We start from the raw sequence: 16870 nt of genomic DNA, 5'->3' as shown, positions 1-16870 counted from the left end.
AGCAGCACACTCAGGAACTTTGATTCATTTGTGTCAGAGCCTGGATCCCATTCAAGATCTTACAATTCTCAGTCCAGGGCTCAATTCCACCAACCACATGGCTTGTATCCAAGTATGGGATTTGTTCTGGAAGAACATTTAGAGGATTATGATAATCCAGGATGAGTTAAATTGGGCATTACTGGTATGTTTTTACCTGTTTTCCATAATGCTGCTTTCCTAAAACTGTTGCAGAGAAAGTAGGTAAATAATTTTCCCCCCACTGTCAGAAGACCATCTGCTGTTTGAGACAAGTCTCCTAGATATTATTATTACTTTTTTATTTCCAGTTAGCAGCGTGTTTCCTTTAATATGATGCTTTCTGCATAATGAGCTCTGATTGTTTTCCTATGGCCATCTTGGTATTTTGTCTGCCTTTTCCTTTCTTTAAGGTGGGAGATTTTCTCTTACTGATAGCGATACATTTCTACATTAGTACCTATTCATTTCCTTTTCATTTTCTCAGAGAAAAACAATCAGAGCTCATCATTGCTGTCGTCATGGAGATTTCATGTGTTCAGAAGAAATCCAGTTGAGGAGTTTCTTTGTCAATCCCATACTGGACACTTAAGCTTTCTTGTTTGGATCCCAGCAGCCCAAGCAGGGAAGCTATTGACATTGATTACAGTGTAATTCATAAACCAGGACAGGCAGGGGGAAGTGTATGCAAAAGGAGCTGTCCTGGAGCCCTGGAACTGTGCATACAGTAGGTGCTCAGGCAGCAGTTGGTGACTGGACAGAAGAGGCAGCCAGAGCTCTAAAAACATGCTAGCATCTTGGCTGTCCACAGCATCATGAAGTCAACACAGCCACTGCCAGCCTCACTATCTTCCTAGCAAACCTGTTCTCCCCCATCTTTCCCACCAGGGCCCCACTGTCTGTCCTCATCCCAATTCTGTTCTCACCCCTCCCGTCTGAAGTCTTGACTTTCATTCTATTGATATCCACATCTCCAAGCATCCTCCTTTCTTTCTCCTCTTCCAGCCCTCGGTTCTTTGCTCTGATTCATGGCTGTGTTCTCTTAGGGAACCAACCCTTCCCCTCCTGGCCAATTTCTTGCTCTTCCCATTGCTGCTGAAACAGTGAGACCACAAAGTAGGTGTGAAGCACGTCTTTGCTGAACAATGGTGAGATGGAAGAGTCTTCCTAATATGCAAATCTGATGATGTTACTTCTTGGCTTAAAATCCCTCAGTGACTCCCCCTGCTTTTAAGATAAAAATACAAACCCTTGGGTCATTCAAAGGCTTTTCAAGATCTCAGCAGCATCTTTTCCCATCACTACCCATTTGCATCTTGTGGCCTGGCCATCCTGCATGAGTGACCAGTGACATTCTAGATGATGCATCTGTTAAAGGTAGCAGTTGAGAGTGCTCTCCAGCTCTGGCATCAGATTGAATGTGGTCATGTTCCAGCTCCATCACAGAGCTTTACAACCTAGAGGGAGTTGCTTAAAGGCTCTGTGCCCCAGTTTCCTCATCTGTAAAATGAGCCTCTTAGTATCACCTAATGAGGTTGTTGTGAGAATCCAGTGTGTGAATACATGTCAAGTAGTTAAATCAGTACCTACCATGTACAAATACTTTGTAGTTGTTATGCTGGTCTTACTATGGGTGTAATTACTTTATCCTTTGCTGCATCCTTCTGTCTGGAATACCCTGTTACACCTTTACCTGACAAAGCCTACCCATCCTTCAAGTCTCAGTCCCAATATCACAGCCTCTTGGAAACTAGCTTCTGCAGCTGTGTGATAGTAAAACCTTAAGTGGTAGAGTCAGAAGGTATGGCTTTAAATCCTCATTCTGCTACTGTTTTGTTCTAATCTACCCTCACTAAGCCTTGGTTTCCTTGTCTATAGAATTAGGATAATAAAATAATAATATCTGTTATTTTGCTGTCATAAAAAAGTTTATAAAAATATACCTAACATGCACACAACACTTCATTCATGTTGTCTTGTTTTGGTTAGCAGTCATTCATTCTTACCTTTTATTGAGAACAAAGCACTGTATTATAATAATCTTTTTACTTGTTTTTCTTGGCATCTAGATTGCGTGTTATATAAGTTCAAGGACAGGGTCTTTTTCATCATTATATGATGGCACTTGACACATCACTCAGTGGGATGGACAGGAATCCAGCTGTTTTTTCAATGCATGGGACCATTTCCATGCATAATTTTAGGATACATTAGAGGATTGTGATGGTAGGAGAAGATGATGTTGGGAAGGAAGGATGTCTTAGTGGGATGGAGGAGTGGAGCTGTTTTCTTTCTTTGGAAAATACTAAAGACCAGAGGCTAATTGCAACTGTCCCATTTCATTTGGCACAAGGGTGAATGGGGATGGGAGAGGAAGCCTGTCTCGGAAGGGCTGGGACTCAACTGGAGTCATGATACATGTTTTATCAGTGGGATTTGCTGACATCATACTGGTTCTTAAATAGAGTTGTGCAGTAAATATTTAACAACCAGTGCTCCGAGAACAACACAAAGCCCTGATTTATAGCGTTTGCTGATTACTGTGGTGTCAATACCCCCACCATGGCCACTTTCAAGCCACAACTGCAATGTTATTAACCAACCTGCAAAATCCCTGAAACTACCAATTCACCAGTGATGAGCTGGCTCTGACATAGCACTGTATAAACTTCTTACTTCAGTGTTTCCATCTGTAACATGTGAATTCTATAATGTGAACATCCTGTCTCCAAGTACAGCTGCCAGGGAGAGGTGGTCAAATGTGATAAAATGTGGAAATGTCAGTGTTCTAACAATGCCACATGCGCTCACCCTTCCACTGACTCTTTTCCCATCCACTGGCTGTGTGATATAGGGCCAGGATATGTGCCGATGATCTCTCAAAAAGCAGCCTGTCCAGAGTTCTGCTCTGAGCAGTATATTTCGTTTTATCCTCCCAATTGGGGCTATGCTTTCTGCAGCAGACTGACTCAATTAGCCTTTCATTCCAGAGTCCAATTGTCAGTCAGTTCTGAGGTTGTTAAGCAAAATGAGTCTGGTGGCATTAGTCTCTCACCGAAGGACAGTAATCCTCATCACAGTTGTTCAGTTAATAGTCTGCTGGAGAGTCTGTGAGAAACGGGAGCTGTGGAGATGGGGCGACCTTTCTTCCATCTCTGGGGGACAGGCCGGGAGCGTGGGACTGCCAGGTCAGAGAGCTATTCAGCAGCCAGGTTGCGTACAGAACCAGAGCCCCAGCTGCCTGAACCTGCAGTTGGCCTTTACAAAGTTAGAAACCCAGTGCCACTAGATCATTAACTTTCATGACCAGGAAAATTCTTTTGAAATTAACACTCAATCCACGCTGGATGCCATTGGAGCCAGTTGAGTAAGCCCGAGCCATCTTTAGGGATTTCCTCTGAAAAATAAATCCTTTAACCAGGCTACAGAAAATAGGCAGGTTTTATATCTTTCAGTGTGTTCAATTAAAGTCAGGAAACACCAGCGAGGCTCGGACTGTGGTTGCCACTCAGGTGCGCACACATGCACGTGCCCCAGCCACATTCAGGATTTTACCAATGCACTTAGCTTCGGCACATGGCCTTGCTTGGGGAGCCTTATACAGGGGCTCTCTGAGGAATGCAGGTGCTGTACAAAGAAAATAAAGCAGACTTCCAGCATCTGCTCCAGGTATTCACAGAGCCAGGCCCCCAGAACAGAGAGAGCACACAAAATGGGCTCAGAGAGGGAAGCTTGAGCAATCCTTGTTAACAAGGGTTCAAGGAGAGAACCAACCCCACACGAACACGGCTTTGCAGCATACTGCGGACTTGGATAATTTCATCAGGCCTTTGAATGTTTGAATGCCCTTTCCAGTTAAAATTGCAGGAGAGGGATGCGTAACGCGCTTCCTGTGGGCCTCTTAGAAACCTTTGTGATCCCCATGCATCCTACCTGTCTTGGTTCCACCAAACCAAGCTTGTTTGTATCAAAAAGTGTGGCAAGAAAATACAGTCTCTTAGGAGGAAAGAAGTAAAACAGCTCTGGGTATGTCGACAGCCAATTCCGAGGTGAGCTAAAGACAGAAGAAAACTTGCGACAGCCTCTCGTTGTCTCCCATAATCGCCAGATAATTTAAATTATTGTGAAGTTCATTGTGTTCTTCCATAGAAACAGAGCTGTTGTCTGCCAAGATGACCTCAGAGGTGGCCCAGCTCTCATTCAGGATTTCCCAACAATATCCTCTTCAGACTAAAAAACAGGCAGTTGGCCACAAAGAGCCCTCTTCTTCCCCACACCGGCATGTCTGCGGCTTCGTCCCCTTCTGGGCCTCTGCATCGTCACTGCCACCCTGGGCTTCTGGGTGGACTGTGCCGGCCCCTGGAGAGATTCCTGTGTGCAGGCAGCTGCCACATCTTGCAGTGGCCCCTCCAGGCACAGCTTTGACCATAGGCGCACCCGCCCAGACCAAGCCTCTCTGTCCCTCTTGCCTTCCCCTTCCATTCCCCAAAGGCAGGCTCCTCCTCAGTGCCACTCAGCTGGAATAAATCACTACCCCCTGGGCTGGTGGATGAGAGGCGACTTACAAGACAGAAACATACATTCACAAAGCCAGTAGGAATTACAGGAGCAGATGGGCTGTAGGATCCTATTCTGATGCCAGGGACATGTTTCTGTATAAAGTAAATATTTTCCCAGTGTGGATCTCCGGTGAGTATGTGAAGCATATTTCTTAAAGATGCAAATAAGTCTAGTCAGAAATAAATATTGAATGGAAACTTCAAAGCCTTGATAGACTCCTCCAGTTAGAGGCCCTGAAGACTTCTCTCTAAATAAGCAGAGACGCACAGGTGAGTGAAGGCTGTTGCAGGGGACATTTGGGGGTTGCATGAGAAGGATGCCAACAGTTCCATAGCTCACATTTTCTGTATTTTTTGTAGGGTGTGTGTGTGTGTGTGTGTGTGCAGAAAAAGGCATATCAACAAAGGAATAAAGGAAACATGTCTGTCCAGAGGCTTAGGATGTTTTAAAGCACATTTCCACCCCTCCCCTTTTTTCCTATTGTAGATCTCGCCTTGCGGATTTTTTTACCAACTGCCAGCCAGAGTCAAGGTCTGTCAGCAGCTGTCTAAAGGAAAACTACGCAGACTGCCTCCTCGCCTACTCGGGGCTTATTGGTAAGGAGACGCAGGATGGGAGTGTGGTTTGCAAATACCCGCGCTCTTTCCATTGCAGCCTGCTGATGTCTGCAAGTGAAAATCTCCCAGTAACCTCTGCGCTGGGGTTTGAATGTTAAATCCTTGAGGACATGCCCGTAAAAGAAAAATGAAGAAGTAGAAAAGAAAAAAAAGTTGGATAATGGATGCGTGAAAGGCAGAGGCAGGAAGCAGGGATTATTAAGGAGTCAGGAGACTGCAAGTGTGCAGACGGGCAAGGCGTCTCAGTTGGGAAAATGACCACGTAGAACAAAAGCAGAGAGAATAAAAGCTTGGTTATGGAAGAAGAAAGCAAGTCAAACAAAGTTAATTGAATTAGGGAACTTTGGAGAAAGGGAAGTCATTCAGGCCGGGGAAATCAAAAAGGCTGTTTCCCAGAAATGGCGCTTTGGAAAGAAAAACCCTAAATACTGGGGTCCTGCTTGCCGTTAATGGTCTTGGTAATTCAACTCCCAGTGTGCAGAGGGTGATTTAGGCTACATTTTTTTTTCCTGAAAACAGACATAGCAGAAACATTATTTTCTGTCTGTCAAGACCCGAGGCTTTAGAACCATGTTCTCAGCATTCAGAGCAGTGTGATTACACATGACCCCCATGAGAGTCAGAAGGGAAGCAGACTTGGACCCCTGGATGCACGGGGCCAGCAGGGGGAAAGACAGGCATCCCAGGTACCAGGGACAGCAGAAGCCTTGGTGGCAGGGCTCATCTCCACTGGCATTTGAGAAGGAACACACAGTGAAGCCTGTGGAAGGGTGAGGAAAATCACAGTTGTCAGAAGCACAGTGGCTCAGCCAGGGTGTGTGTTCCTGCCGGCTGTCTGTGTCAGGGTCACACACATCACCAGCAGGAAGAACCTCCCCCAGAGAATGATAGCACAGACTATGTTGTTTGTCACCAGAGCATCTTCAGCAGGTGGCTTTGGGAAAATCAACAATGGTACTTATTTCAGGGACAGCACAGGTGCCTGGCACACTCTTTACTCCCAACTTTTTGGAAGGATACCTACACTCCCTGGGTAATAGTTTTCCCCAGGTCTCTGAGTATTTTCTATTTTTATCAATTGGGCCAATGAGAGTACCTTCCTTAAGCCAGTATGCCAAACTTACATTCGCTCCTTTTCCCAAGTAAGTTAATCTCTACTAGGGATTACTTATCAACTATGGAATTGCAGAAATCACAACAGTCAAGGCATTCTTATTGTAAAAAGTGTTTTAAAAATACAGAGAAGCTCACAGAAGAAAATGTTAAGTATTTCCAACTCAACTCTAGCTGCATCTGCTAACAGTGTCTACATCTTATGGACGTAAGACATAATTGGTGGTCAGTAATCCACAGGATGTATTTGGTTCACAAACAGAAAAGCAATTTTTTTCCAAGCTCCTTGGAGTCAACAGATATAGTCCCTGTTAACACTTCAGTCAGTGCCCTTCCCAGGTGTACCTGCTCCTTAACCCCTTTGGGAGGGGACAAGGCCAGGTACTGCCAGCATTTCCGTGAAGTTATTCCTAGGCTGGCAAACACTTACACTTCCAAGGACGATGAATGGAGGACCCAATGTCAGAGGCAATGCATTGCATAGACCAAAATATATTTCTCTGTTGGGTCTGCATCTCTCTCTCCAACTTCTTTCTGGACAAGGTGTATTCCTACTTCTTCCATATCTGTCAGGAGCCCACTGTGGCACCAGGCATCCAATGGCCTTAACCTCCTCCTTTAGTGATTAGGGTGCCTGTTCCTTTCTCAACCAAAGTTAGGAGTCCCCTCTATGCAGTAGGTTAAATGTTCATCCCAAGCTATAATGTGATATTGCAATATTATTTAGTTTAAGTCAGTAAAGAATATAGGGCAAAGACAGTGTGCCCTTGACTCAGAGAAGTTTAGAACAAATATATATATATATATATATATATATATATATATATATTTGAGACGGAGTCTCTCTCTGTCACCAGGATGGACTGCAGTGGTGTGATCTTGGCTCACTGCAACCTCCTCCTCCTGGGTTCACGGGATTCTCCTGCCTCAGCCTCCCCAGTAGCTGGGACTACAAGTATGTGCCACCACACCCAGATAATTTTTGTATTTTTTTAATAGAGACAGGATTTCACCATGTTGGCCAGGATGGTCTCCATCTCTTGACCTAGTGATCCGCCTGCCTTGGCCTTCCAAAGTGCTGGGATTACAGGCGTGAGCCACCACGCCCAGCCCAAAATTTTTTTTCTGTTTGTGATCCAAATACGTCCTGCAGACCTATTACTTCTTATGCCCAGAAAATATATAAAAACAAAAGCCTTCTTGTAATCAGCAGGCATTGTCTGGTATCAGCCACCCAGGAGAAGACATTTGGTTTGGATTAAGTATAAATGCTTTGGGTGTTTGTGCCAGTTTAGAACTCATCAGAAATATCATGACCCACAAGATGTAGGCAGGAGGGACCACCCAGCATTTCTTTGAGCACCATTGAGAGTCCACAGGCAATACTCTAGGAGCTGTTGGCTTAGAGAATTTCCATTGTTTGTTTCCAGTTCTTTCACAACATCAAAGATTTTATTTAAATCAGTTGAGAAGACCCCATATATACATATATACACTCAGGGTGCAGGGTAACTGCTAGAAAGCTTTGAGCTTCCCTATGTCACTCTAAAGAAACCATTTCCTTCCGGGGGAAGTGGATTCAAAGTCCTAAACAAAATGTTTCAAGATATGTAAACCCAGTTCTATCTATTTATGAAGATTAATGACATTTTCAAGAAAATGCAAGAGATTTGGGAACTCATGCATTCTCTAAGTTAATTCTTTCCTACTCTATAACATCCATACCATTTGTGCAGGAAAGAATACCCTAAGTGCAGCTCAAGAAGTTTTGTTATAATTTTTAAAGTAAACGTGTAAATTGCTTTATGTGCTCAAGATAAATTGCTGAGAAAATGCACTGCTTAACATAATTTCCCACTCAGCAAACACAATGTTTGTAATTACCCACGGTGCATCCACCGTCAGAGGAATATTGGTTTCTTTTTAGGCTATGGAAAAGTATCACTGTACAACAATAAAATGCCTTGTTTTTATTCTTTTAGGCACAGTCATGACCCCCAACTATATAGACTCCAATAGCCTCAGTGTGGCCCCGTGGTGTGACTGCAGCAACAGTGGGAATGACCTAGAAGAGTGCTTAAAATTTTTGAATTTCTTCAAGGACAATACATGTCTCAGTGAGTTTTTAAAAACAAAGAAACAAACGAGCAAACACATTTTCCTCTCTGAACTCTAGCTGTACCTCTTGTTTCTTGTGTCTGCTTCCTCTGTCTTTTTCCCTTTCTTCTTACCGATGGTAAATCCAGTTCCTTTTGTGGCCACCTCATGTAATGCAGCAGGGAACCCAGCAAGTGATGAACTGGGTGCTGCCAAGACTGTGAATCCAAAGGCCTGAGAGAGCAAGAGACTCAAATAACTGAGGGTACATTATGTGGGAAAGAACACTTCTACCCTCAGATCAAATTTTGATCTTGGCAGCCAGCGGAGAGTCTGTTCCAAAGGTTCTTGAAACCTGGGCGGAATATACAATGCGAGAAGCTCAGACAAATTAGATGGGGATAGGCCTCCAAGGACTCTCTGAGAAAAATTAGAATGTTAACATCAATAGCCCCTTGGATGCTCTGGGCTGGCTCAGAGGAGAAGCAACAATTCTTGAGTGGGATAAACTGGTGATGCAGGCAGGAGGCTCGGGATGCCCGTTATCTCTGGAGGCAAGATAACCGCTGGGGAAGAGGGAGGGGGGCTCCTGCTTGGAAGCAGAATCAGTTCTTATTGCAGTGTCCTTTAGGCAGTTTGGAAACATGTTTGCCAAAGGGACAGGGATAGAGAGAAATGGATGGATGTGAACAATGGGCATTCATCAAACTCCAAAAGCACAGTGCCAGGACTCACGTATATCCACACAGATGCGCACTCCCTAGGTGATGATCCAGCTGAGATACTTGAAAATTTCAACCCATTCTTGTAACACCCGCCATTTATTGGGTATCTTCTGTGTGTTCAAAGTCACTCTACAGTGAGCGTAAAATATACATTCTCATTGAGAGTAGTCTTCACAAGAATCTTCATAGACATAGGTGGTTTTATCCTGCCGTACAGCTGAGTAAAGCCTGGTAATTCACACAGGCCATGCACGCCAGAGTTAGGATCTGAAGTGCAAATCCTTTTGCAGCCCTCTCTGTCCTAAGGGCTTTGTTCACCTTGATGTTGAAGGGCCTGTGGGATGAGAACATAGGCCTGAAGTTCAGGAACCAGGTCAGTCTGACTTCCTGATGCGAGGGGTGGACTAAGTTTCTGGGAATCAAGCCTCAGCCACCCACCCCTCTGAGAGTCGTGTCTTCAAGTGGCTATTTCTCCATGATGTTTGGCTGGCAGCTAATAATTTACTATGCACACACATACACAAAAGCTTTTGAGGGTTACTTTAAAATTTCCTCATCATTTCCTTTGTTGAAAGGAAAAAATCTAAGTCATTTGCTTACTAGGCACTTCAAATAATGTGGCTATAGTCAATTGGTTTGGTCCTCTTAAAAATAAAACAAGCTTTTGTATTCTTAAGTGAAATTCACCCCCATGAAAGTAGTTTCGAGTATGGAGACATTCACTAAGATATTGGGGCATACCAAGGAATCACAGCTTGGACCTTTTGTTTGGTCTTGACTGAGTGTGTGTGTGTGTGTGTGTGTGTGTGTGTGTGTGTGTGTGTGTGTATTTCCTCTTTTTCACATCGTGCAGTCTTCTGGCAGAATGCAAGTTTTAGCTAAGTTAAAGCAATGACAATGGAGGACAGTGTAAGAAAAGATTTTGCTCACACTGGCTAGACAAATTCTCCCTCACAGAGAAATTAAAGTTGTTCCTGCTTTATAACCTTTTTGGTGAAGGAGAGAGTCGTCTGGGTATCTCATTGGTAATGACTCTTCAATAAAAATAAATGCACTTGGTCTGCATCAGGGGCCAAAGTCAACCAGAATTTTTCACAGTCATTCCATTTCCACTGTGACTAGATGGGGCACAGAGCCCCAAAGACTCAGGGCCATCAGGTCAATCTCTTGCAACTAGAAGGAATTGCAGTTTGTAGATCCCAGCCCAAATGTAGAAACTTAGTTCTGCTCCCTTAAGATTAAGCCAAACCTCTCCCAAATTCCTCAATCATGAACACAACTCTAGCCAATTGTTTATTTCTAGTTTGGAAGAAGAAACAGCTGTTTTCAAGCCGCGTGCATGACAGATGTACGGGGAAGAGACAAATGGGATGGAGGTGAGGTTAGATATCAGTGGCCTTCACTCACATCTTTATTCAGATGACACCTTCACCAGGAGGGCCTTCCTGGATCAGTTTATCTAGGTAGCAACTCCTCTCCCCACTCAGTGCTTCTGCTGCTCCCTCGCTTCATTTTCTCCAAGCATTTCTCACTACCTAATCTATTATATATTTCACTTATTTACCTGCAAAACCAGAATGTGACCTGCATGAAGGCATGAACTTTTATCTTTTGTTGCTGTTATTGTTCACTACTATGTGCCCTATGCATAGTTCAGTGCCTGGCACTTAGTAGATATTCTATTAACATTTGAATGAATGAATGAATGAATGAATGAGCAGTTGAACAACTGAACCACTGCTGTGGCAGGGCAAACATACTGGGAAAACACAGGTAGTTGCAAGAAACTGTGAGTTTCTTGAATCTTCATGTTTTAAGCAAAAGCAAGGGTAGCGGTTGTGGTGGTTCTGGGCATTTAAGGGAACTGGTCCCTGTGCACCTCTTTCTCTGCCTCACACTCACCAGTTAAGCCATGGAACAGAGCTGGGAGCATAAAAAGCATTTAGATTAATTTGAAGCTGCTTCTTACAGCCCAAGAAAATGTAAAGGTGCAGAAAACAAGCTTCCAATTTGCTGAACTTAAAGGATAACACTTTTAGAACCAAATGTCACTTCTAAGAGGAAGATTAGGCTTAAATTATTCTGTCTTGTATATTGAAAAATGCCAACTAAGAGTCATATATTAACAATTTGCACATTCAGGTCCCAAATGCAGGAGTTTAGTCTTTTTATACAATGAATATGAAATAAAAAAAAAAAATCCTAAATCCAGGCCAAATCCCTGAAGACCTGATTAGAAACTGTTTTTTATTCATTTTGGGGAGGGAAACAACACACAACCAATTTACTCTTGCCATAAAAACAATCTAATCCTATGAAATTATAATAAGCTTTTAAAGTTTTACATTTTAAACTTTTCATTTAAGAAGGGCTGCTCCTACCTAATTATGTAGATTTTGTTTGGAAGACTGGAGCAGAAAGGGAAAAAAAATAATCTTTCTTAAATTTTCACTAGTTATTGAGATTGAGGTTAGATTTTTTTTTCTTTTTTTAAGGAATGGATTACATTTTGCCTGTCATATTAATGGGAATGCCATTGAATTGCCTAAATCTCATGATTAGGATTTTTTCAAGCACTAATTAGTTTGCATTTATTATAGAATATTAACAGAGCACAAGAATTTTCATGGAAAATGGGACAGTTATGATCCCAGTAACAGGGCTGAGGCTGGGTTTCAAAGGGCTTGACTGATGAGTATTTCAGGGCAAGGATCTTGCTCAGCACCTGGCACATAAATAGGAACACAATAAATATTTGTTGCGTTCTGAGCATCGCTAAGTGTCCAGCTCAGGGTTTAATGACTGAATTGATTTTTGAGCACCTGACCCCAAAGACTGGCTCTCAGCATGTATAGGGCAAATGGATGGATGGGTTTTGTTCAGAGAAGTCCAATGCTATAATCAGAATTTCTAGTGTGCCTCTCTGGCTGTGTATATCCTGTCTGTTACATTTGCTGCTTGACTTTGAAATTGGATTTCCTCCTGTTTTACTGCAGAAAATGCAATTCAAGCCTTTGGCAATGGCTCTGATGTGACTGTGTGGCAGCCAGCCCTCCCGGTGCAGACCACCACTGCCACTACCACCACTGCCTTCCGGGTCAAGAACAAGCCCCTGGGGCCAGCAGGGTCTGAGAATGAAATTCCCACTCATCTTTTACCACCGTGTGCAAATTTACAGGTAAGAACTGCGTCCAGATTCCTTGTTGGGGCTCCCTTCCCAGAGGGAGGATCACAGGCAGACTCACTTTCTGAAATGTATTCAGAGATAGATGATGAATGCTGCTCAGGTTTGAGTCTTAAAACTGCATTTTAAACACAAGCAGTGAAGATTGTGACATGTCATATAGTGGAGAGAAAGTCAGATCATGGAACGGACTCTCATTTACTGGGAGTATGGCTTGTATTTGGCCTTACTTTCTTCACCTGTAAAATGAGGGCTCTGGGGAGAGATGCATCTGTGAAGTTTTCGTGTGTGGGGTTGTCAAGTTGGCTTGTTTACATATTTATTATGCTGGTTCTGTGTTTGCTACAAAGCAGCAGCATAATGAAAAGAAAGGAGCTCTTGAGTTTGTCATCGTCACATGATGTGGAGTGTTTAACTGTCTCTAAAGGGAAACCAGAGACAGAGTTGCTGGTTAATTCCCATGCAGAGTGCTTGATGTGTTGGTTCTTCAGAAGCAAAAGCAAGTGTTCTTTGGCAGTGGGAGGAGCAGTGGAGGCACAGGCTGCCCTGCAAACTCCTGCTTGTGGATACGGTCCAGTGGGAATGGTCAAGAACATTCTTTGCGGTTAATCCAGGTCTGCGAGGGCAGAACCACAGCAAGATACAAGTGGTGATTTCCTGCCTTCAGTCAAAAGCAGAGTGTTGATCCTGCCTCTTTATTGATTTTTCATAGTAATGAGTACTCAGCTATTTGGCAGGGCATTTTATTTGTATGTTCACAGGGGTACCCTCACATTCTTTACCCTTTGGGTGTTATCCTCCTGACGGCTGCAGGAGAGATGCTATCACTCTAGTACTGTAGCTTCTTTTGTTTGAGGACACAAGGGCTCAGAGAGGGAATCACTCTTGCTCCGGTGTGCAGAGCTAATGGGTCACAGAGCCAGCACTGGGAATCGAGGAGCCTCATTCTTTCCATGATTTTTCCTGTGTTTCAGAGGTAATGGTGACCGCATGGTGACTTCTGCCTCCTGCTATGCTGGAGAAGGGGATGTTAGGTGGTGTATGTGCCGAGCACCATGCTGTCACCTCATGCTCATCACTGGAGCACAATTAGGCCCCCAGTCCCCATCAGGGGTCAACCTCGCTATTATTCTCACAAGGCGCCCTCTTTTGCTAAATACCACCTTGACCCACAACCCACTTTATTCCCTAGAAAGTGTTAGAAACGTGTTTTGAGTTGCTTGGTATCTCGAGACCTCTCTGCATCTTGGATGTCCTGCATGCCATTCATCTGAACTTGGGTCTCTATCCTCTGTTCTTCTGGTTCTCCACCACAGACATATAGACTCAGAGACACTCTTATACACAAAATACTAAGGAAAGGCCAATAAGGAAACCACACAGCCTAAGGTCAACAGATGTTATTCATACTTCTAAAGCATTTCCTGGCATTTACTCTCTCCAAAGCACTGTACAGAGAAAGCCAGAACCGGGAGGAGCTTTGGGAAATACTATGGCATGGAACTGCTCCATCCTCTGTAGCGACTCCCTGAGTTTCAGAGCAGGGAAGTGATATATTCAGAGTCCTCCAGCGAGTTGAAGGCAGGCCCAGAGCCAGGCAGGGAATAGGGTCTCTTCTCCATCTCAAGGGGGTGCTCCATACTCTGCTTTCTCCTAGGTCAGCTTTCCATGCTTTTGGGGCCCATTCAGATTCTGGTGTCAGTGAAGACAAGTCGCCAGATGAGGGGGAGGATCCTATTATCATAAGGTGGTCACGGGAGGCCAGTGGTGGTTTCTGGAAAGAAAAGGCGAGCTCTGGCTACAACAAAACCAATTTCTTTTTGCCCATGTCTCGGTGTACAGAGGGTGACTGCAGACGCAGCCTTCAGTGTTCAGCCTGTTTATTAAGTCCTGTCTCTGTTTTAGAAACTTTGTGGAAACGGGCATTCAAAAACAAAGGTTCCCTTGTCAGTAAACTTAGAATAGCGGGCAAGATGCAACTTGTCAACATTTTTGGAAGTTAATAGGCAAAATCTCATAATAGTCACCATTGGAAACTCCATGAAATTGGAGTTTCCCCCGTGAGAGGTGACGGTCCTGTCAGCCATAGGAGGTGTTCTCTGCTTCCTCCCACATCTTAGCTCCTGACTTTTGGGTTCCTTGTGGTACAGTGCAGTATGTGGCTTGGTCACACTGACAGCCAAAGCTTTTCCCCCAACACAGATCTGTCCAAACACCTTTCTCTGCAAGGAAGATCTGTACTGCCTCAGGGTTGGCAACTCAGGGAACGCAGGAGCTCTAGCCCCGAGAAACCATGTCTTTCCTTTCCTGTTAGTGATAGGAACTCTGCTTTCTAAACAGAAGGACAAAAGTAAAATTGGGAGTTCATGACCAGCCTGGCCAACATGGTAAAACGCTGTCTCTACTAAAACTACAAAAATTAGCTGGGCTTGGTGGTGCATGCCTGTAATCTCAGCTACTCAGGTGGCTGAGGTCTGAGAATCCCTTGGACCCTGGAGATGGAGGTTGTGGTGAGCTGAAATCCTGCTGTTGCACTCCAGCCTGTGTGACGGAGCAAGACTCTGTCTCAAAACAAAAACAGAAAACAAAAAGTAAAACTAAATCATGATGTTTCTCTCTGGGCTGCCATTTAACTCCTTGGCAGAGGGAAGCATGAAGGTGTGGGGCTGTCGAGGAATGAGGGGTGGCTATGGCTACACCTCTCTTCCCTGTGATACACAGTCTCCACGTATCCTGGAGCTAAACAGCATTTCTCTCCCAGGGAGTTCTTAGGGTTCCATGGAACCTCACTTTTACTCCTAAGATGATGACTTGCATGAGCCCCCTTTTGCACACATGAGGCAGGGAATAAGGGATAAGGGCAGGGGAGGCAGCCAAGCCCATGTCAGACCCTGCTGTTGACCTCAACAGTATGGTAGCCTCTGTGAACATGCTAACCTCTCTAAGCCTGGGCTTCCTTGTCTACAAAGCACATGTATGGCTTAGCTACTGGAGTTGAGAGGATTAAATAGGGCAGAGTGAATGTTCCAGAATGGTGCTTTATGAATGTCACATGTGATGTGATGTCTGATTCCAAGTCAGTAGCCACTTGGTCCCTTTACAACAGATGGAAGGTGGTGCTGTGCTTCCTTGGGGGCAGGGTATTGGGTATGTGCTAGGGAACATTAGTGGGAGGTTACACTAACAAGTGTGTAGTTTATTTTATTTTTCAAAACCTTCTGTGTGCTTCCCCCTCTGCACTCCTCACGGCAGTCCCATGAGTCAGGTGTAGCAGGCATTCTTGCCTTTTACAAATCAGGCAACTGAGGCAGGAAGAGGCTTGTGACTTACCTAGAATCACACAGTAATTCTCTAGTGGGCTAAGATTTCCAACTTTGAGGCCAGGGCACTGTTGCCTTGTTCCATGACCCGGGGACAAACAGGACTCTTTCTCTGGATTAAGAATAGACAGTGAGGAAGAAGGAAAATATAAGAAAGGAGAATCTGGCTTTGAGAGAACCTCATGTCCTAGTTCCTCCTGAGGTTCACTGATGCAAATGAGGGGAACAGATGCAGAGCTCCCACTTCAGACTGGGTTTCTTTCTTCATGCCTCAATTCCAGGAGACAGCACTGAGTAGAGGAAGGACTGAAAGTTTTCCAGTAACATTTTTGCAGCTTGCTGATTTTCTAGGGTGATCTCTATGAAGAATGGTTGAAAGGATCGTTTGAGGCTAGAGGATCGGGGGGATGAGAGAATGATGAGTGAAGGGCCTTCATCCCGAGAACGTGGTCCCTCCAGCTGATTTAGGACTCTTGCCCAGGCGGAATACTCCCAAGAGACTCATTCTCCCCATCTGTCCCTCCTTTGCCTGCCTGGCTGTCTCCAGATGAATTACCATTTGCCAGGGAGTGGGGAGGGGGTCCTAGAAATATCTTAGAATGGCGTTTGTCCCAGCCACATGTGTCATTACTCAGAATAGAACTGACTTTAACCAGCTTGGGATCCATTGGTAACAGATTCAGAGAAAGTCAACTATCTTTGGCAGCTCTAAAGTTCACTTCCCTTGAGAAGCGCCCTCTTGTAATATTTTTAAATATACAATAATATGAGAAAACTCTTGGGGACTTGAGTTTCAGTCGTAACATTTGAGATAGATTTCCCCCTTGGAAGGGAAGAAACACGAATAAACATTTTCCAAAGTCTGCTCCAAAGTGTAATTATCAACAAACCAAATGCAGTTCTGCTTGGGGAAAATAGGTGATGATGGATGTGGTGGATATAGGACTCATCCATGTTCCTATGAAAGGCTTTGCTTTAAAAAAGGAAAGTGGATTGATTAGTATAAAATGTTACAGAAATGTCCAAGTGCTAACCCCCTGAGGTGATAAAATACCAGGTTTTGGGTAACCTGCCAAGCTCCCATGTCAGAATTAATTGGCAGTCATACTAGTGACAAGCATGACACAGCCTGTGCTATTGTTGGCCTGTACCTTCAACTTGTTCAAAATGGTCACATGGAAAACAAAGAAACATTAATAATCCTACAAATTACTTCATCTTCCGTGCACTGGAGTG

General features: G+C 44.2%; 1 protein-coding gene across 2 annotated transcripts in view; it reads left to right on the top strand.

The window, feature by feature from the left end:
* Nucleotides 1-16870, top strand: part of GFRA1 (GDNF family receptor alpha 1) — a 229174-nt gene that overhangs the window by 175437 nt on the left and 36867 nt on the right. For both annotated transcript variants that reach the window (XM_032281753.1, XM_032281754.1), the window contains 3 exons: nt 5065-5174; nt 8291-8425; nt 12127-12308. In XM_032281753.1, coding sequence (XP_032137644.1) covers nt 5065-5174; nt 8291-8425; nt 12127-12308 — 427 coding nt within the window. The remainder of the gene's footprint in view (nt 1-5064; nt 5175-8290; nt 8426-12126; nt 12309-16870) is intronic.

This window comes from Sapajus apella, unplaced genomic scaffold, assembly GCF_009761245.1.
Source record: "Sapajus apella isolate SASKATOON/1434 unplaced genomic scaffold, GSC_monkey_1.0 scaffold13, whole genome shotgun sequence".
Lineage (NCBI taxonomy): Eukaryota > Metazoa > Chordata > Mammalia > Primates > Cebidae > Sapajus > Sapajus apella.
The sequence above is the reverse complement of the archived record's forward strand: the minus strand, read 5'-3'. Positions and strand labels throughout refer to the sequence as shown.